The 23,444-nt window shown below is 35.9% G+C and overlaps 1 protein-coding gene across 3 annotated transcripts in view; it reads right to left on the minus strand.

Moving 5' to 3' along the window:
- Positions 1–23,444, minus strand: part of MKLN1 (muskelin 1) — a 345,476-nt gene that overhangs the window by 55,249 nt on the left and 266,783 nt on the right. For all 3 annotated transcript variants that reach the window (XM_046020023.1, XM_046020022.1, XM_046020024.1), the window contains 3 exons: positions 15,400–15,612; positions 8,378–8,599; positions 5,310–5,439 (listed from right to left, as the gene is read on the minus strand). In XM_046020023.1, coding sequence (XP_045875979.1) covers positions 5,310–5,439; positions 8,378–8,599; positions 15,400–15,612 — 565 coding nt within the window. The remainder of the gene's footprint in view (positions 1–5,309; positions 5,440–8,377; positions 8,600–15,399; positions 15,613–23,444) is intronic.

Consider the following 23,444-nt stretch of genomic DNA (forward strand, 5'->3'; position numbering starts at 1 on the left):
TCCTGGGGTCCTGGGATCGAGCCCTGCATCGGGCTCTCTGCTCAGCAGGGAGCCTGCTTCCTCCTCTCTCTCTGCCTGCCTCTCTGCCTACTTGTAATCTCTGTCAAATACATAAATAAATAAAATCTTAAAAAAAAAAAAAAAGAAATCCTGTATTTCAGTTAAGCTTTTCAAAGATTTTGAAAAGGAGAGTCAAGATTATACTAGATGAATATCTAGAATTGTGTTACCAATGAAGATTAGAACCATATGCTTTAATTACAATCTGGGCCTGAGGAGTTAGAGAATTTCAGGAGACAATGACCTGTAAACTAGATCTAAAAGACGTGCAAAAGTTAGTTATACTTTGAGGTTGGACAGAAGAATGAATCAGGTAGGGAGAACAGCATGGACAAAAACCCAAAGGCAAGAAAAAGTGTATCTACAAAGAATTTATCTTCAGTGGTCATGAAACAAAGAACTGGTGGCAAGGTGAGGTTGGATACTAAAAATGGGGCTGGAAAGCTCATTAAGGTGGGGCATACCATAAAGGAATCTAGGAGTCAGGGGGAGTTTAGATTTAATCTACAGGGCAAAGGGACACAACAAAAAAATTCTAATCAAGGAAGAAGGCCTATCATGTTTACATTTTATATTTTATTTATTATTTATTTTATTTTTAAATATTTTATTTATTTATTTGACAGACAGAGATCACAAGTAGGCAGAGAGGCAGGAAGCGGGGGGGGGGGGGGGACAGGCTCCCTGCTGAGCAGAGAGCCCGATGTGGGGCTTGATCCCTGAACCCTGAGATCATGACTTGAGCCAAAGGCAGCAGCTTAATCCACTGAACCTATTTTATTATTTTAAAAAATATTTATTTACTCGAGAGAAAGAGAGAGAGAGGAAAGCTGTGAGTAGGGGAGCAGAGAGAAAGAGGGAGAGAGAAAATAAATTAAGCAGACTCTGCACTGAGTGCAGAGCCAGACATGGGGCTTGATCCCACAACAGTAAGATCATGACCTGAGCAGAAACCAAGAGTCAGAGGCTTAACTGACTGTGCCACCCAGGTGCCCAGAGTTTATATATATACATATATTTTTTTTAAGATGTTATTAATTTATTTGACACAGAGAGAGAGCACTAGTAGGCAGAGAAGCAGGCAGAGAGAGAAGGGGAAGCAGGCTCCCTGCTGAGGAGAGAGCCTGATGTGGGGCTTGATCCCAGGACCCCGAGATCATGACCTGAGCTGAAGGCAGAGGCTTAACCCACTGAGCCACCCAGGTGCCCCCAGAATTTATATTTTTAAAATTACTTTATCTTATTAGCACTAATCCAAAAGTAAGGTTGTTAATCTACTTCTTTGTTTTCCCCTTGCACAACTGAAAGCTCTAGAAGACAGAGTCCTTATTCACAACTGTATCTCTAGCACTTAGCTTATTATCTGGAACACAGTAGGTGACCAAAAAGTATCTGTTGAATAAATATCCAAGCACACATTTTTGCACTTCACTGGTAACACAAAACTGCTCTATTCTGTTTGCAGTACAGAGAATGAGATGGGGGGAGAGGTGGCATACCCAAGAAGCAGCAGCATAATCAAGTAAATATTTACCAACTGTATTCTCAGCACAAAATGACTACTGTAAACATAAGAACTTGCAAAGCCCTTGGGAAAAAAAAATGAGAATTTTTTTTTCAGTCATTTTTCAGAGTAAATAAGATATGTTTTGAGAGCACCCAACTGGCTCAGTGAGTGGACCTCGTGGCTCTTGATCTCAGGGTTGTGAGTTTAAGTCCCAATCTGGATGTAGAGACCACTTAAAAAAAAAAAAAAAGAAAATCTTTTAAAAACAAATAGGGATGCCTGGCTAGTTTAGTCAGTAAGCATCTGACTCTTGATTTCAGCTCAGGTCATGATCTCAAGAGTCATGAGGTCAGGCTCAATGTCAGGCTCTGCACTGAGCATGGAGCCTGCTTGAGATCCTCTCTCTTTTCTTCTTCCCCTCCTGGTCACTAGCACTTACTCACTGTCTCTCAACAAATAAACAAACAAAGAAGAGGAAGAAGATTAGGAACAAAGGCCAAATAGGTGCTGATAGCTCAAACTAGTGAACTTGTGATGGAAACAGAAGATGGAGGTAAAACTGGCATTACTTAATTACTAACTAGATCAGTGAACTTGCAGATAGCGTTAGCATACTCGTGGGAAAACTAAGTAACACTAGCCAAAACCAGAGGGTTAATCCATCTCTACTCTTAGAATAGCCACAAGCAGGGACACGATATAATTTTGGTCACTTAAGAGACACACAAGCTAAGACTGAGAAATAAGTTAACTTGATCAAGGTTACTTGACTAAGGACTGAGATAGGCTCTGGAGCTGAAAGAGTGGTTCTCAACTGTATCCACAAGAGTATCAGAAACCTCTGGGGCCCAGTGGAGACAGACAGAGAGAGACAATGGCACATGGGTGGGGAGTAGAAAAGAAGGGATGAATAGGAAGGAAGAGAGAAAGAGGGAAAGGAGGAGAGGGAGGGCAAGAAGGAGGAAGAAGAAGGGAAGAAAGGATGGAGGGAGATGGAGGGTAAAAATGAAAGTGATTTTCGTTTCACTTTCCTGTGCCAACAGAACCACTGAGGTTCCACAATTCCAAGTAAAACCACAACAGTTTTAGGCAGGAAAACGTTCCAAGCATGCAGTCTAACCAGATGTTCAACTCTGCCATAAAAAACCTCAATTAAAGCACCATACAGCCTCTGGACACTGTAACTTGTAGGCATACTGTCAAAATCAAGCACTTGGAAAAGGTGTATCTAGGTAAAAGAGTGAAATTTTCAAAATTTCAATTAATCAGATCAAGTCTCTGGCATTACACCTTTTAATAACTACAATTTTATTTAGGGAAAAAAAATCCAAACTTCTTGCATTTGTACAAGGCACTGAACAATCAAGAGTTTTAACCATTTTTCTACCCTCATTTTATACCAACTTCCCCACTCTCAACTCTTTCTGGAACACACTATGTTCTTTCCTGCTTTGGGAGTTTTATACTTGCTCTTCTCTCACTTAACATGGTTCTTCTTAGTTCTCTACTTCTCATCTGAAATCTTGAAGATGATCATCCCTGCAGAGATGGCTTTCCAACCTGCTCTATCTATAAGGGACCTCCCGTGTGACTTATTCTCACGGCAGCCAATGTTTTTTCTTCACAGTACTTAATGGCCACTGCAAGTCTCCCCACCAGCATGTGAGTCCTCTGAGAGGATGGATTTTACCCCCGGCCTACAGCTATCTCTCAAGCACTTCAAACATACATGGCACATAGATGGTACTGAAATATGTTGGGAGAGAGGAAGGGAGAGGGTCAAGCTTAGGTGCTAGCAGATGTCTGACAAGTATTATCAAGTTAATGAATGAACTTGTTTGCATGGAATAATTCACCATAAATCAATTAAAAATTAAAGAACACATAGCAAAATTAGTGATTCTGATTTTTTTTTTAAAGATTTTATTTATTTATTTATTTGACAGCGAGAGAGATCACAAGTAGGCAGAGAGGCAGGCAGAGAGAGAGAGAGAGAGAGAGAGAGAGAGGGAAGCAGGCTCCCTGCCGAGCAGAGAGCCCGATGTGGGACTCGATCCCAGGACCCTGAGATCATGACCTGAGCCGAAGGCAGCGGCTTAACCCACTGAGCCACCCAGGCGCCCTGATTCTGATTTTCTAAGAGTTGACTATAGCAGTAATAGGAAATGAATCTACACCTGTCACTTTTAATACCTGTACTCCATGGTAGTAAAACTATAATGATGAAAAAAATTACCACAATTTAATGTGTATTTAAAAACAGAAGATAAAATTGTGTTAAATTTTATACAATAAAAAAATTTTTTGAGAGAATCATGGGGGAGGGGCAGAGGGAGAGAGAGAATCCCAAGGAGGCTCCATGGCCAGTGTGGAGCCTGATGTGGGGCTTGATCCCATGACCCTGAGAATCACGATTTGAGTTGAAATCAAGAGTCAGATATTCAACCCATTGAGCCACCCAGGTGCCCCTACAATAAATAAATTTTTAAAAACTAGAAGGAAATACATCAAAATGATAATAGATACATCTGGATGGTTTGATAATTTCTTTTTTACATCTTTCTATATTTTCTAAATGCTTTACAATGAGCATATTATTACTTTGATAATCAAATTATCACACTTCACTGGTGCTAAAGCTAGCCATGACTATGAACAAAGCATTATATTGATCAATTTTGTGAATTACTATATAATAATAACTCATTTTTAAAAATCTTCAAATGATAGTCATTAAAGCTTATCCGGGGAGAATTGCTGTACTGAGTCTTTGTTACTATCACTCTTTGCCACTTTTTTTTTTTTAAATTCTGGGAAGTAGTTTAAGCACGGTAGGAAAAACACCTCCGTACTCATTTCCCCCAGAAAATAAAGCTCTAACCTCTGCCTAGTAGGAAGTATGGGAGAAGTGTCCTGAGGATCCCTTCATGTGCACTTTTTAATTACTTTCTAATTAACTATCTTCTGTTAAAATGTTTTTTGAAGTTTTTTTTTTCTAATATGAACTATTTTAATAAAAAGATCTGTTTTTATAGTTGCTAAAAGAAAAAGCAAACTGATCTAATTTCTCAAATTAGGCATTTTAAACCACTGTATCTTAAACAAATACCATTCAGCTATGTATAATAATCACAGGCAAAGTGACTACTATGCAGGGTAACTATGTAAATTATTACCTAAAATAAGATACTTGAGAGTGAATCAGGGGTACTACTAATAACTATGCCAGGGCAATACACATAACACTGAGACCAACTCGGGCAAACCAGTCACCCTATTACGAGAAAAATAACTTGGATGCTGAGCTTGCAAACTTAAAAGTCGTTACCAGTTACGTCAAGTCCTCTCTTAGAACAAAGACATACTCTACCATGTTAGTGCCTAATACATAAGTCACTACAATGAAAGCATAAGGTGGAAAGGAACAGCAAACATAGAATAAGACAGTTTTTAAGATATTAATTCTTGCAAAGCCCCCCACCAAGCAAGCACACACATAAATAATGCCTTAGGAAATTTACATATAGCCTTTCTGTTCAAATAATGTAATAACTTGTATGTTTTAAACATATAAAACTGGATAATACAGTTGGTAGATTTTTCTTCCTCTTACTCAGAATTACTTCAATTAAAGACATGGGAAAAGGGTGAAGAATGGTTAGAAAGGAAAGAAAATGGACTATATATACTCTTCTACTTAAAGTAGTTAAGACAGGAGAGAAGAATCACTAAATGTCTTTACCCATTCCAGAGTCTTTCTTGGTGCCATCTGATATTATGTCTACATGATCAGAGTCCACATCATAACTAAAGAAATCATTCAAATAGGTCTTCGATCGCTGGCCACCAAATACATATAGGCAACGATTTTTCTGAAAAATAAGGAGAAAGGGTAAAGAAGGGAGAAAGTAATCACTTCCATGAAGAATTCAAAATGATCCTTCTAAAATTTCAACCTCTATAAAAGCAATTTTATGACAGATCCCATGCAATGGAGTACTATGCTGGTATAAAGAGGAATGATGACACTCTATGTACTAAGTAAGAGGTGATCTCTAGGATACCTTATCAAAGTAAAAAAGCAAGATATAGAATAATGAATTCACGGCACTGCCTTCGCGTAAGAAAGGAAAAAAAGGAAATGTGTGTATGTTTGTTTCTTTCTGAAAGAAGCTTATTAAAGACCTTTATGGGAAGAGACAGAGCAAGGAAGATAGATAGAAACCAGATCTCTCCAAAAGTACACTAACTTTCGGTTTTGCCTTTGGAACTATGCATATTGCTTTTATTTAATTAACGCAAAAGAAAAAAAGCAATCCCTGAAATTCAAAAAACAATGAAATAAACCTATCTGTAATAAACATATCTATAAAGATATGACCACAAAGAGACATGCTCACAAAACAGTATTTCTAGTGATTTAATTAATATTTTTTGACCACCCATCCCTAGCTATATCCTAAACAGAAAAATAGTATGAAAGCAACCTGAAACATTCAGTAATTTTTCTTAGCTCTGTGATTCTGTAAGTATTATAGAAAGACATAAGGAGTAATATAATACTGTCATTAGGAAGTAGGATTTTAACCTTAAAAGATACATAAATACAAAATCAAACGGATATTATATTTAAAAACTCAATAATTCTTAATTTGAATTGGATGTCAGTATGAACTAATGATTTAATTTTTCTTACTAAAAAGATACATGTATTTATATAATATACATATGTGTGTACATAGCTATATGTATGAATATACTGAGAAGGGGCACATCTACTCGACAAAGAAAAATTGGGGCATCAAAAAGAATAATGACGCACTGGATTAAAAACATCAAATATATATAAAAGTCTACAAGTTCGTAATAATGCTTAAAAAATATACTGGTTAATTTTGGAGCTTCAACTCATTAATATGAAAAGTAATACAGAAAAACCCAAACATTTATATTACCTATCCTGCGTGGTATGCATATCAGGGTAGCCAAATAGTTAATGAGGATATGCTTTTAATAACAGAATCAGTTAATAAATACAGAATAGATAACATAATTAGAAAAATCACTGTTTTACAAACCCTACACAATGATTATCAATGACTGCAAAAGCCATTTGGTAAAATGTGGACAAAAACCTTTACTACTGATCAATCAGGCTGATAACACCCAAACCCATCGAATAATTTTCAAAATCACCAAAAGTATGATAACTACACATTAAATGTCTCTTGATATTTTGCAGTCGATCACCTTTGATGAAGTATTCTTGCACTCCTCTTTTTGTATTTCCCACCCTTCCAAAAAAAGAGAGAAAATCTAAAATCAAGCCTCTGGATCTAACTACCAGCTTACAGGAAATATGGAGACTAAACGATCACAATGCCACAAGGATAAAATTAGCCAAATCAAGAATATGGGAAATTTGAGACTACATATGATTCAGTCTCTTTAACAAGTAAATAAATGGAATATGAGGGTGTAAAAAATAGGAGCAGGGAGTACTGTCACACTTAAAAGAAATTTAAGAGACATAACAACCAAATATAATACACAGACCCGTTTTAGAGACTGACTCGAATAAACCAACTATACTGTTGATGCTCTGGGTGGATATTACAGTGGTATCATTATTGTTTATTAAAAAATCCTTATCTGTTAGTGATATACCATAGTATTTTTTTAAAAAGATTTATTTATTTATTTGACAGACAGAGATCACAAGCAGGCAGAGAGGCAGGCAGAGAGAGAGGAGGAAGCAGGCCTCCTGCTGAGCAGAGAGCCCGACATGGGGCTCAACCCCAGGACCCTGGGATCATGACCTGAGCCAAAGGCAGAGGCTTTAGCCCACTGAGCCTCCCAGGCGCCCCAGTGATATACCATAGTATTTACAGGTGTAATGACACGTTGGGATTTGCCCAGCAAAATAAAATTTCAGAATAAACTTGAAAATTGGAAAAACATTGAAGAAATGAAATTTAAGTGGAACAGATATATGCAAAGTGAACAGTGGTATACTGAAAACTGTTGAAATAGATAAAGTACACAAGAATTTATTACATTTCTTCTATTTTGATAGATGTTTAAAATAGTCCACAATATGTTTTTAAGGTTATGTTAACAGAAAGAAGCCCAACTTTTCACTATAACATCTGAAGAGGTTAAAAAAATGTCTCCAGGGCGCCTGAGTGGCTCAGTGGGTTAAAGCCTCTGCTTTCAGCTCGGGTCATGATCCCAGGGTCCTGGGATCGAGCCCCGCATCAGGCTCTCTGCTCGGCAGGGAGCCTGCTTCCTCCTCTCTCTCTGCCTGCCTCTCTGTTTAGTTGTGATTTCTCTCTGTCAAAAAAAAAAAAAAAAAAAAAAAAAGTCTCCATATTGTTTTTGCTGATGATTTTAAATTCTAATTCTATAAAGTCAATTCTTAATTCTTCATACTTAATGGAGAGTGGCAGAGAGGAAAGTAAAATAAAATAATTGATCTTGTAGTTGCTAAGAGAAACCAGTAAGTAGAAAGGTATAAGAGAGAGAAACAGCTACGGTATCTGCAGTAGATTAGCAGTAGTTAGTCATAAAAGTGTCTAGATTAGTATTCGAGTAATAACTATTTAGGAATTACTATGTTAATGAAAGAGTCTCATACGTAGCAACCAGTTCACTGCTAAGGAAGATTTACTTTTGTCTATTGTTGCTAACACTAATCATTTATTTTTTGAAAATTTTTGATTGCTCTCTGAAGATCTGGATTTTACTAATTCTTTTCCTATTGAGAATATACATGACAAAATAACAATACAATGTATAGAATATTCTTACTGAGTGGAATAGCATGCAGTGTCCTATCCGAGACTGGATGTCCTCAGGCCCAGCATTACAGGAGTCCTCTCGAAGAAGTTTCCAAGTTTGACATTGACAGTTGAAAGCAAACAACCCACTGAACTGTGGTTCACTGGCTCTGCTGTCGTCTACGCTGCCATTACATGTCAAAATTCTACCACCAAAGGTGTAGATCATATGTTTTTCTGAGTCCATACACATCTATCAGAACAAGGCAACAGATTGAATAGTTACAGATTGTTCCTGTCATGTGGGCTAAAATGAAACCAATGTGTGCAGTTTTAGATTCTTGAGAAACTAAACTTTGTCTTAATAGCACTAAATACCACCCGTTTATCATGTGCACTTACTACAATATGCTCACCACTTGGCAAAGATTCAGAATGCACTTCTATATAGCTTTTTGGGTTTTCATTTTTCCCAGAAAGAGCAAAATACATTGGGTTAAAGACCTTTATGTTTTCTTGAAACTTTATTTTTACCAAATCAATCAATAATATATGAGGTGCTGATTTATACCAAAGAGTGAATGCTAATCATACTCTACGGGTAAAGAGAGTATGATTTACCTCCTCCTTCTCATCCTTCTTAGAAAAACTCCCTTCTTTCTATTCTAGGCAAGCATCTATCCTATTAATTGTGCTACCCTTTAATCAGAGGGCAGCTATGGCAGTAAGAGTGATATAACTAAATTTATCTTTCTGCATTTATTTCGCAAAGCTCTTCCAATTATGTTGTTACAATACAGTAAAACAAAGAAATGTTTGCAGCAGTCTCCAGATTGACTTCTCTAGTAATGAATCTGCCTTCTTTAACATAATACTATAAATTTAATTTTCTTTGAGGTATGTTATACAATTTATGTTCAAAAGCCAAACTTGATTCTTTCATTCTTTTCAGTCAGGGAGATCATGGCTTTTCATAAAAATATCTCTGATAAAAAAAACCATCTGTCACCAGACAGTAAAAATCAAATTCTATTTCAAAGAATATGTAAGTCCTAGCTGAGAATTAGATGTTGAACACAAGTGGCATTGATATTTAAAGAATAAACTGCATATACAAAACATTTATTTTTTGGTTAAAGCACAAATACTAGCCATTATATGTTCAATTTTCTCCTCCCATCAAATTGTGCTATTTATCTATTTTCGTACTGTTTTCAGGAAAAAGCTATTTTCATAATTGTAAATTTTGGTTTTTTAATTAATACTGAAAAGATTCTAGCATCTCCTAATTTTCCCCAACCACTAAAAGATCCAGTCACTTCCCATTTCCCAGGTTTCTGACAACCTTCCATAAATTAAGATGAAAATCTACTATTCCTCAAGAGTGAAATCCTGGTGAATATGGTTGAAAGTATTCCCACTCTTTAACCTTAAATGATCATATCATTAAAAGCGATCCATAAGTTGCTGAAGACGACTCAGTATGACCCCATTCATCTACTACATCACCGTCTGAGGTTTCACTGAACCTGAGTCACTCTACCCTGTCCTTAAGATCAAAGGCCCAGATCTCTCCAAACACCTCAGGATCATGCTGAAAATCTGGAGGGATCCACATTATGCAAGCCCATTTAAATATTTACAAATTTACAGATTCATACTAATTTTGACTAATATCCATGTCCTATGGTTCTACTTCAAAAGGAGTTTCTATTTCTTTCTGAGGATATTTAACGTTAATTTTGATGTGGCTGTTCTCATTTGTTATTAGTGGTGAAGCATAAACATTTTTATCTTGGTAGCTTTTTCCAGCATACCAGACCAAACCAACACAAAAAAAGAGTGAGAAACTATAGTACCTTCATGTATTCTTTCCCATATCTTAGAACAAATAGGACAAAAAACAGATATAATTAATTTTATTCCTTGATCTTGGTTCTTCCCTGGATAAGATAAGCAGTTTCAATGAGGGTCAATTGTCAAACAAGAAGTGTTACTCACTCTCGGAAACTTTATGTTGTTCAGCAGTTTAGGATTTCCTTTTCATTTTTAATCTCTGAAAAAAATTTCTGAAAAGCTAGTAACTTATTAAAGTCTATATGATAATATTAACATCTTTTCTCTTGAAGGCTTCAAGAGATCATTTAAGTCATATCTTGAAGACCACTCACTCATCTACTCTATTGTGTTAGATATTTAGTTCCTAAAATCAAACAAATAGTGAATAGCCACTTATTCCCCACCCCAATGTTTTAAAATCCAAAAGTCTTTATTTTGCTCTGTCACATGAATGCAGATTGTTTAGGATTAGGCTGGGTTCAAAACAATTTTTCTCCTCACAAACTCTGAAGCTTTCTGACTAGTGTTGCTCAACACATCAACCTCCAAAAAAATGCTTCATATTAATCTGGCCCTTGCTTACTTACTGTAACCAGATTCCGCTCTGTGGCTTTCAGGATTTTTTCTTAATCCATGGTTCTAAAATTTCATTAAGAAAGTATCTAGAAACAGCTCAGAGGATCATAGGTTAAGGGAGGGAAAACTGGAGGGGAAGTCATCAGAGAGGGAGAAAAACCATGAGAGACTCTTTACTTATAGGAAACAAACTGAGGGTTGCTGGAGGGGAGGTGGGATGGGGGATGAGGTAATTGGGTGACGGGCATTAAGTAGGGTATGTGATGTGTTGAGCACTGGGTGTTACAGGCAACTGATAAACTACTGAACACTACATCTGAAACTAATGATGTACTCTAAGTTGTTTAACTGAATTTAAATAAGAAATTAAAAAAAAAAAAAAAAGAAAGTAACTAGGTAAGGATATTCTTTAACATTCATCCTAATCTGCCCCTGGCGTTCCTTTAATTCTAAAAACTGTCTTCAGTTCTGGGACCCTTTTTCCTTTTTAACCTTAAGGCATGTTGTTCTCAGTTTGCATCCATTCTCTTTTTCTATAATTCCTATTAGATGGATATTAGAAATTCAGGATCTTTTCTCTGTTCCTTAACTTTTCTCTCATAATTTCAGCTCACTAATTTAGTAACATCTAGAGATGAGAGCTTTTTAATCAATTGACTGAAACTTTTAGTTTAGTTTAACTTATAATTTTTCTAGATATTTCTTTTTCATGAATGAAACAGCCTCCTGAATTGCTCTAAAAATACCACTTAAACATCTTCAGTCTATATAACTAGCTGTTTTTCTTTGTTAATTCTTAATCTGTTGAGTCCACTACCCTTGTCTCATGGTATTCATTATTTTCAAATATTTGATTGGGGGGGGGTGCTATTGTTCGAATCCTCTTTGTCTCTGCGAATTCCTGTTCACCTGCCTCTTCACATACAGCAGCCTGCTTCAAGGGGCTGGAAGGGAGAGATGAGATATGATGCTGCCAAGGGCTCCACAGCTGCTCTCCAGTGCCCCTTGGGAGCACTGCCCTATCCATCCAGCTCCAGTGCCCACACTCAACACCTGACCTGTGAACAATTATCTCAGCCAAGTGCTGCTCAGTCAAACTGGAGAATGCCCAGATGTCCAGTCACCAACTGATCACCTGTCTGCCCCAGCTACATAAATGTTGAGACTCTATTTTTTAAAAAATTTTAAAAAGATTTTATTTATTTATGACAGAGCGAGTGAGAGAGGGAACATGAGCAGGGTGAGCTGGAAAGGGAAGCAGCAGGCTCTCTGCTGAGTAGGGAGCCCAATATGGGGCTGGAACCCAGAACACGACCTAAGCCAAAGGCAGACGCTTAACAACTGAGCCACCCTGGGCCCCATTTTTTAAAATAAACTTTGACTCTAGTTGCTGCAATCTTAAGGACTCTTGTTTCTTCTGTTTGGATCTGAACCTATTTGCTGTCTACCTTACAGGAATTCTCCCCAAGGACATTATTTCTTGTTTTCAACATTACTATTAATGTATTCTTTTGCATTTCATAGTCTATGGGGTAAGAAGACAGGGAGAACGTCAATGAGCTGAAATCTCCAAATCTTTGACTGAAGTTTCTCCAGTCACTTCTTGGGTAACTTGTATTCTATTTTCTAGTAATTTCCTCAAAAAGTGTTTCTACTTGAAGGATAATTCAGGTAGATATAAAACTCTTGGCTCACACTGTCTTGTCTTGAATACCTTCTAGATGTTGCTCTATTCTCTCTTAGCATTAGAATGAATGAATTGAATGTAGCTGTAAAGGAATCTGAAACCAGGCTCATTTTATTTCTCTTATAGGTGACTTGATAATTTTGCCTAGTTGCCCAAAAATGCATCTTTATCTTTGAAGTTGAGTATTAATTACTATTATATGTCCCCGCTTGGTCGATTTTCCCTTAATATAGCATGCGCCCCCTTTTTAAAATAGCATGCCCTTCTGATACATAAGTAGTCTTGAATTTTATTTATAAATATTTGTTCTGCTCCACTGTTTTGGTTTTCTTCTTTAATGTCTCCAATTATGTGTACATTGGTTTTCTTCTGACTGTATTTGCTCTAATTTTCTGGCTAATCCTTTCTACATCTTTATTTCTGTTCTCTTTATCTGCTCTTCTTATTTCTATGCTACATGACCCTTACCTACTCTTTATACTCCTTGTAGATTACCTTTCATTTCTGAAAGTGGTGTTTTTCTTTAGTTCCATTCCTGAATTTTATCAGGTCCAGTTTCACCTACCTATACCTGTTACTTGGCCATCTCGTCTGCATTCTTGAATTTATGCTTTCAAGCTTCATTAAGCCATTTAATTCATGTTAGAATACTGGAATATAATTTCTCAGCCGCTGCTGGATGAAGAAAAGGTTTGCTTTTCTTTTTCTTTTTACTGTTTTTCTTTAGAGTCCATCTCTAAAGATTTGGTGTTTACCACTTTCTAGTTTTTCATATTTAAATGAGTTTAATCTCCCTGGACCAGATAACAGAATTCCTACACAAGGGTTCCTACACAAGGGTTCCTACACAAGGGTGATGCTCTTGCTCAAGGATGTCTCCTGTTGCTACTCAATTAAATGGCTTCTTCAAAATATGGTACTTCTGTGAAGTCATATCTTCTCTAACTATCTTCATCTGGTTTAGGGGACTTCCAATCATGCCTTGAGTTCTGCCCTATTACACTGTGTGGGCTTCAAAACTAGCCTTGGGTATTTCAGTTGTTTCTGGGTAAACTTAAAAGGAATTGGGAATTGTGGGTTTCTCTGGTTTCTGGTTTTACTGAATATGTGACTTACAGGGGTGTTTTTCTTTAATCTTTTTGTTTGGTTCTCCTTGTCACAGAAAATCATACAAAGCAACATGGAAAACTTTAGAACTATCTTAATAAATCTAAAAGTCTTTAATTTTTTTAGTATGTTAAAATTTTAAATGGCAAAGTAACTTCTAAACACATCTTCATGCCTCTAGCTTTCTCAACATTCTTCTCAAATTTGAATGGTAACTGTCAAGTCTTAATGTGTCATGAATGACCCTAAGTAATTTTTGGAGTAGTTTTATTTACATGAACTAGAATAGAAAATGGGGGCTTATAAAGATTATATTAATTGTTGATATCCTGGTTTCTTCACCCCCACTGTTTTTCTATTACATCTAATCAGATGAAAATCAAGCATCATGTAACAGAACCTAGCTTCCAAGGAACATTGTATTTGATCAAAGTCAAGACAAACAAAGGTCACAGACAAGGACCATAAATGTTCTATACTCAAGCTACCCCTAAGGTATTCTTTCTTCGATCTGTAAAAATAAAGACATAAGCATCTTTTGTAAAAGAAGTTTGTAACCAGGTGGAAGAAAATAAATGGCTTCCCTAACAGTGTTATCTGCTGATGTTCTGGTTTTTTTTTTAAAAAGATCAGAATCAGCTTAACATTTTTTTGAAATTATTTTCCTATGAACAACAATGAGGATGTCAGCAGGGAAGAGCAAAGCTCAGTTATGGAGAGCCAGAAGGAGTTCTAATTCAATCTGAGGAATACTCTGAAGACTAATGTCTTTGATTTTCCATCTACCACTCACTTCATAGGCATAAAACTCAATCCTCTTTTCCTTATCATTTTCCTATAACAACTACTTGTTAATATAAATGTCAGTAGTATAGTTTAAAAGCAAAGAATTAACAAAAATCTCCAAAGAAACAATAAATCTTAAAAAAGACCAGTGTTTTAATTCCTAGGCCCAAGCTAGATTCTGTAATTATCTTAGTATCACTTACCATTTCTCAAGTACTAGATAATGAATGCTATGTTCATCAATACACTGTTACAGATTTTTTTTTTAAAGTCTTTTTCTCCCCCATACTACAAAAAAAATTTCTGGATACGGGCTGAGCCAAGTAAAACTGCCTGCAGAATTCAGCAGTTGCTATTTTGTGTACTGACCTATACTAAGCTGATGTGGACTAAACTTTCAAAGACTCATAACAATGATAATGACATCTATGGGGATGATGAGAACTACATGTGCATTAATATTAAAATGGCATATTAATTGCTATGTGTAGTCTTCTTGTCTATAGCACCATTATGTGATTTCTCTTGGTGTTCAGTTCAAACTTAACTTCCCCTAGTGTATGTTACATTCCTATCTGCTTTATATAATGAATTTATAATTATATACAAAAGTAAAAATATTTCACTCAAATTGGAAGCTCTAGATTTCAAATTCTCAAACTCATTATAGAGTAACTTTAAATTTCTCCCAGGAATGTAGAAGTTTTAAGAGTGTAAGTTTCAAAGTTTTAAGAGTGTAAGTTATTACTTTTGAGTTATGACCATTTATCATAAAATAGTTTTTCCTAATATGTACTCTCCATTTACTCTCTATAAACTTTTATAAATTAATGCTTGTTGTTCTAAGATCTTGGTATTTTACAATGCACCAAATACGAGAAAAAAAATATTAAAGCTAACTTTATATCAACTGAAATAAGGTATTTTTATTGTCTATACTAGGTATTTGAAGGAAATTACCAATAGACAATGCAGCATAACACGTAAAATAGACTCTAAGAACAAGAGTTAACTGAGCACTAATTAATTTCCACCATATATTTATCTGTGCACCAAACCTGATGATCAAACACCAATTTCGGCCCTCCATCAGCAGCTGTGTCCTCGCTGAGTAACATCCATGTATTTGTGTCAATGTCATAGCGATAGAAGTCACTTTTCAGAGATTTGCTATTCCTCACGGAGGAATCCAAATAACGCCCCAATGTGTAGATTTGCCTTCGTTGAATGTCAATGCACATTTTATGACATGATCTGGCACTAGGACCATTCTGTGGAGAACAAAGAAAGAAGAAGAAAAAATTCAAAGAATAACAGGAAAATAAAATTAAATCCCTTTTCCCAACTTTCATTAAAAGGTCTGCAATAGAAGTCCAACACAGGGTTTAAATCTTACCACAGAAATGCTTAAAATCTACCAGAAAAGAAGAGATGAATTACTGTGTACCTTATGGCACTCTGTTTAGAACACTTACATGGCTTCTATTATATACCCACTGCATTGTAGTCATTCGTACACAGAGCTCGATTCCCTAGCGCATGTCAGGCTAAAGACACACTTGGTCTTTAAAAATATTTCTCATTAGAATTTCTCATCAGAATCTAGCACAAAACAGATACTCCAAGAATATACAGAACTGCTGCATTTCATAACTGGAAGGAACCTTAATAAAATTTCTAGTTCAATTATCTCCTTTTAAAGATGAGGAAACATAATCCAAAGAGGGAAAGTGTCCTCCTGAAAGCTAGTAAACTAGTGACAGCGCCAGAATAAAAATACCAAATTTGAGGGGCGCCTGGGTGGCTCAGTGGTTTAAGCCACTGCCTTCGGCTCAGGTCATGATCTCAGGGTCCTGGGATAGAGTCCCAAGTCGGGCTCTCTGCTCAGCAGGGAGCCTGCTTCCCTCTCACTCTCTGCCTGCCTCTCTGCCTACTTACGATCTCTCTCTGTCAAATTAAAAAACAAACAAACAAACAAAAAAAACCCAAATTTGATTTCTTTGTTTACCCTTTACTTACATAAAACTGACACTCCCAAGTAAATAAGTAACACAATGAAGGAATAGTATAAAGAACACTATATTATCAACAAAAATTAATTATTTTAGATCACTTACATCCCCGTACTGAATAAAAGGTTAAAAAAAATACCGTAGTTAAATAAGCATGAACTAAAAATAGAGTTCATGAGGGAAAAAAAGCACTTCAATTGGGCAGAATCTGATTAGCTGAAATGCGGAAAAGAGAGTATTTGTTAAGTATCTCCTAAATTCTATCCACGTTATTACACTGTATGCGTATGTGTATTTCATTCAATCCACATAACAACTCCATATGGAAATATTACCATTTTAGAGTCTAAGTAATCTGTCCACAGTAACAAAACTAGGAAGTAAGACAGAAAATCTAAGCCCCAGGGTAACTAGAACCAAAAACTATGTTCTTTCCACTATTCCAAACTGTTTTTTTCACAAGATAAGAGAAACAAAAGCAAAAATGGATTTAATCCAATGGGAGTTACAACCGAAATGAAGACTTCCTACTGTAGAAAGTTGAGTAAGGCAAAAAGAAAAACCTGGCCAACGACTGACAGAGAAGACTGGATGTAATCTTGCAGGCAATAGAGAGCTATCATGGGTTTCTAGAGCAGAACAGAACATTAAAAAGGCAGTATTATGAAAAGTGTACTCTAGCCCTGTTATTTAGATTAAATGAATAAATATATTAGGCAGGAAGAATAATTTGATATTAGTGTTATCAATCCAGATGTCAAATTGATTTGTACCTGTACTTTAGTATTCATACTAATTACAATTTTAAAACTTATTTTTCAAGATTTTTGTCAAGGAAACTTTCCAGCAGATAAGATAGAAATACTATTTTTTGAAAGAATGTCCTCCACAATTAATCTCAAAAACAAAGATAGGATAATATCTAATAAGTCTATGCCATATATTACTAAAATGTGAAATTTGAAATTTAACAGGGGAGGTAACAGAACTTCTTGCTTCAGCTGAATTTAGCAGAAGTGCTATTAAAATGATGAGCAAATTATACCCTAAGAAGAAAAAAGGAAATGAAGATAATAATAGGAACCAAAAGAATAGAAAACAGAGAAAAAATCAAGATAATTAACAAAGCTGGTTTTCTGAAAAATTAATAGAATTGTAAACCATCAGCAACACTGATCTTTTTAAAAAGGAAGAGAAAACACAAATTGCTAAATATGAGAAATGAAAGCAGGAACATCACTTATAGGCTCACTAGAAGTTAAAAAGAAAAAAAAGGACTATTGTGAAAAACACAGGTAAAATCTGACAATGTGGATTCCTTGAAAAATTATAAATTTACTAAAACTGAGACAAGATGAGAGAAAAATATGAAGTCACTCTATTGAAAAACTGAATTAATAATTTAAAATTTTCTTCCCACAAAGAAAATGTCAGTCCTAGATAAATGGTAAGTTTTATCAAGACACAAAAGGAAGAAATAATATTCCTAACTTACTTTATGAGGATAATAGAACACTGAAGCCAATTAACAATAATACCACAAAGGAGGAAAAATAATTTACAAGCAATCAGTAACCAGTATACTTCATGAACAGATACAGAATTAATCTTTAACAAAATATTATTAAATAAAATGCAATATATATAAAAAGGGTATTTCTTAACTAAAGGGGGTTTATCTCAGGAATACAAAGTTAATTTTATATTTGAAAACTGATCAAGGTAATTTACCACATTAAAACAAAGGAAAAGAATATGATCTTATTTATATAGAAAAAGCATGGGGGGGGGCACCTGGGTGGCTCAGTGGGTTAAAGCCTCTGCCTTCGGCTCAGGTCATGATCCCAGGGTCCTGGGATCAAGCCCCGCATCAGGCTCTCTGCTCGGCAGGGAGTCTGCTTCCCTTTCTCTCTCTCTGCCTGCCTCTCTGCCTACTTGTGATCTCTGTCTGTCAAGTAAATAAATAAAATCTTTAAAAAAAAAAGAAAAGAAAAGAAAAAGCATGGGATATTCATGAGGAAACTCACAGCAAAGGAGGAATAGAAAGGAATGTCCTCAATCTAGTTAAGAATGTATAAAAATCCTAAATCTAATTTTTCATTTATGGTGAAATACCCAATGCTTTCCTAATAGGATCTGTAACAAGATAAGATGTGTATTTTCACTTCTTTTTTAAAAAATTAATTTATTTGATGAAGAGCATGCAAATGCACAAGCACAAATGGGGGAAGGGGCAGAGGGAAAGAGAGAATCTCAAGCAGACTCCCCTCTGAACAAGGAGCCTAACTCAGGGCTCCATCTCACAACCCTGAGATCATGACTTGAGATGAAATCAAGAGTCGGAAGCTTAACTGACTGAACCACCCAGGCACCCCCACCACTTCTAATTAACACTATACTAGAAGTCCAAGTCAGCACAATAAGGCATTAAAAAATAAAAGCTTGTAACAGAAAAAAGAGTGAAAGGAAGACATAAAATTTTCTCTATTCACGGAAGACATGACTATTTGTTGAAAACATCCTCAGAAATCAACAAAGAAACAACTAGAAATAGTATGTAAATTTAGAAAAGTGCCATGATATGAAAGCAATATTAAAAACCCGATTTACAAAAATAAAATAAAAATCCAATTTACTTCTCTATATTGGTAATAAATAAAGAGAAGATAATTTTTGGGGGTGGGCAGAGGGAGAGAGAGAATCTTAAGCAGGTACCACGCCTAGCACAGAGCCTGATGCAGGATTTGATCTCACGACTCTGAGATTTTGACCTGAGCCCAAATCAAGAGTTTAATACTTAACTGAATGAGCCATTCAGGCACCCATTTTTTTTTTATTTAAAGATTTTATTTACTTGACAGACAGAGATCACAAGTAGGCAGAGAGGCAGGCAGAGAGAGAGAAGGGGAAACAGGCTAGCCACCGCGCAGAGAGCCCGAGGCAGGGCTCGATCCCAGGACTCTGGGATCATGACCTGAGCCGAAGGTAGAGGCTTAACCCACAGAGCCACCCTGGCGCCCCCAGGCACCCCATTTTTAAAGTCCCACTTAAAATAGCATGAAAAAACAAAATATACTAGGACTAATTTAATAAAAATATCTAAAACTCTCTATCTAAAAACTCCAAGACTACTGACAAGGAATGAAGACTGAAATAAATGGAGACTTAACCATGTTCATGGATTAGAAGATATTATTATTAAGACATCAACTCTCTCCAAATTGATTTACAGATTTAAGACATTCCCAATCATAATCCCAACAGTTATACAAATTGACAGTATGATTCTAAAATTTATAATTTTTAAAAAGAAATAATAGCAAGTAGAAGAAAGAATGCATTTTTGAGAAGAAGAATAAAGAGGTCTTACATTACCTGACTCAAGGAATGTCATAGTGATATATGAACAGACCAAAAGATAATGGAGCAGGATAGGGTATTGCAAAAGAGACATAACTTATATGATCAGTTGGTTTTTGACAAAGGTGCCAAAACAATTCAACAGAGAACAAGACAGGGAGCAAAAAGCTCTCATACATTTCTAGTAGGAATATAAAATGGTACAATCACTCTGGGAAAAGCTATAGTAGTTTTATGAATGGATGATAAAGGATGAAAGTTTGATGAGTTAATAGCGTACCTCAAAACGTCTTCCCATAAACTATATATCAATTATAGAGGGAAAAATTTGGAGGGCACTCTCCTTAACCATGTGATCAAAGGTAACACAGACAAACTGATATAATGTGCCTCCTAATAGGATATTCTAAGGAGGACCCAATGTCATTCCATGGCATTTGTGCTAAAAATGCTCAACCTAAATCCAATCCTAGGGAAACAAGAAATAAATCCAACTGAGTGGTAGTCTACAAAATAACTATTCTGTGTTCTTCAAAAATGTCAAGATCAAGAAGGATAAGGAAAGAGTGAGAACAATTCCAGACTACAGGGGACTAAAGATACATGACACTGAAATGCAATGCATGATCATGAACTGAGTCCTGGTCAGGGATGGAGGTTGGGAGTGACAGTAATGACCTATAAAGGACATTATTGAGGTATTACATGGGTAAGTGTCTATAGCCGAAAAGGGTCTGTGGATTAAATTAAAGTAGCCATTCTCAGGGGGAGTATGGGATCTCCAAGACACTTAGGGGAGTCCACAGAGTCAGGTTTTTAAAAAAAAAAAAACAACCACTAAAAATTTGTCTTTCCATTCTTATTCTCTTAGGAGTGTACACAAAATTTTCCAGAGGTAACATGACTTTTGATATAATAACAGATTGGATACAGAAGCAGATATAAATCCAGCTGCCTCCTATTAAGCCGAACATTAAAGAGATTTAGAAAACTTTATATAAAACAGTGCTACTTGATGTATGGTGGTTATTTCAAGGAAATGCACCTATGTGACTGAGTTACACGCTGACCTAGCTGCTTTTTCCACAGAACACTATATTTATATGAAAGAAAACTAACAATCCAAGTGCAGTTATTCAGACATAATGGTTATGACAGATATTCTCTGAAAAATGAAGTTAGTATGTCATTTTGAAGGAAAACAACTGACAAAATTTGTTGCTAATGATAAAAGCAAATTTTTTAAAATTTAAAATTTGTTTTTAAGCAAAAATTAGAATTTTTAAAACTGCGACCTGCTATTGTGGTTTTGATACCTTCCCAACTCTTAGAAGACTCGTCTAATGAAACTGATAGTAATATTAACAAATACAGGGTTTTTGATAGTGTATATAAAATGTCAACATCTGGAAGATATGCAGAACTCAGGAAACCAGTAGTTTTCAAGGGACCAACACATGGGTTAAAAAAAAACATGCAGTGCTCGCTTCGGCAGCACATATACTAAAAAAAAAAACATGCATGGGTAAAAGACCCATTCAAAAAGAAAGATAGAACAATGGATTTGAATGTAACAATATAAAACATTAGCTAATATGGTTTCAGAGTCTATAATGTAATCACCTTTAAGAAAGAACCACTTGTCAATTTGGGATATGAGATCAAACAGACCATGTGCAAATATCTGAAAAGGGTATTAAATACTCCCCTTTCCAAAAAAAAGTAACCATGTGAGGTCCAATTTTCTTCATATATTTCACAGAAAACAACATGTTACAAGAGATTAAACACAGAAGCAGAGAGGATCAAGCTGTCCTCTACAAAACTTGCCATTAAAGAAATTTATAAAAATGCAAACTAAAGAAAAATATACTTGTTTAAAACAATTATAAAAACTTACTTGCATATATATATATATATATATATAAACATTTGAAGTAATCTCTTTAAGAGCTGAGTCATTCTATTATCTATCAATCTCCTAAATGTGTTTTTAGATACATATTTAAATAAATTAAAGTGAATTAAACTAATATTGCTTCTTAATAGAAAACAACCTGAGGGTTTTGAAGGGTCAGGGGTGGGAGGTTGGGGCAACCTGAGGGTTTTGAAGGGTCAGGGGTGGGAGGTTGGGGGAACAGGTGGTGGGTAATGGGGAGAGCACGTTTTGCATGGAGCACTGGGTGTTGTGCAAAAAGAATGAATACTGTTACACTGAAAAAATAAATAAAATGAAAAAAAAAATATTGCTTCTTAATCGCATATCACGGTTTTGAAACACAGGCCCTGGGGTATCATCAAACAATAACTTGTACTCACTAGTATAGAAAATAAAATGAGATATATGAAATATTAACTGTTCAATTTTGGAAACAATGAATATTTATGCTAGAGCCATACACTATTACTATATATTTCACAGAAAGATCAACAAAAGGTTTTTAGGCATCTATAGGAAGAAAGCAGTAATAAACCATAATGAATCTGAACTTCAGTACTGAGTCACCACTGACTTCAAAATAACAGAAACAGTCTTCTCATCAAAATAATTTCTATATTTTTCAGTACTACTTTAAAATAATTATTAATTTTATTTATTATTTTTTTAAAGATTTTATTTATTTATCTGACAGAGATCACAGGTAGGCAGAGAGGCAGGCAGAGCGGGGGGGGGGGGGGGGGGGGGGAGGAGCAGGCTCCGTGCTGAGCAGAGAGCCTGATGCGTGGCGCGTGGCTCAATACCAGGACCCTGAGATCATGACCTGAGCTGAAGGTAGAGTTTTAACCCACTGAGCTACCCAGGCACCCCAACTTTAAAATAATTATTAATTGCATTCCAAATATTACTTATATGTAACATATGTAAGTGACATAAAAATAAACCCACACCACGTTTCATAACTAGAACATTAGTATAACCTTAGAGTTCCCCTGTAAACTACCCTTCTCTCTTGCCAAAAGAGCTACTCTCCTGATTTTGTATTTATCTTCCCATGCTTTTCTCCAGCATAAACTTTTCATTTAATTTAGCTCACCTATTTGCTCACTAACAAATAAACACAACTCATGCTCAGAGTCTAGGTCAGGGAACAGAAATGTGAACTAATCATTTTAGTTACCCATTGAAGGAATGTAAGTGGTTAAGTGGGCACACCAAAGGAAGCTTCTGATTCTATAAGGAAAAGTCAAGAAAGGTCTCCCCAAGAAAGTCTGAACTGAGTTTTAAGAATAAGTGTTTCTAAGAGCTGGGTGCATGGGAGGAGGAGCCCTCTATTAATTTCAAATAGAAAGATACATTATTGCCAAGGGACCATCAGGTGAGAAAGTTGAATTCCAGCAACTAAAGGTGTGGCCGGCACATAAACATAGGAGATGAGGCAAGACAGGTAAACAGGGACCAAATCATGATGAGAAATTTGAAATTTATAATCTAAGCCAAAGGAACTAAGGTTGATAAACTGCCTTATCATTATGATTATTGCTGCTAGTTATTCATACTTTCCTGTATCTATGCCCTTTGATAGTGCCCCTCACCATATAGTGACTCTAGCCTTGCCCATATGACTTCCTTTGGCCTATGAGACAATACCAAATTTAGTGGGGTGCTCATGTCTACCTTTTCTCCTTGCAGCCCTGGACCCTGACATGAGAACAAGCCCCAGCTCGCCAACAGGAAGGTGAGCAACTATGTAGAAGAGAGCCAAGTAATCTCCGCTTGAAGCTATCCTAGG

Source organism: Meles meles, chromosome 10 (assembly GCF_922984935.1).
Source record: "Meles meles chromosome 10, mMelMel3.1 paternal haplotype, whole genome shotgun sequence".
Taxonomy (NCBI): Eukaryota; Metazoa; Chordata; class Mammalia; order Carnivora; family Mustelidae; genus Meles; species Meles meles.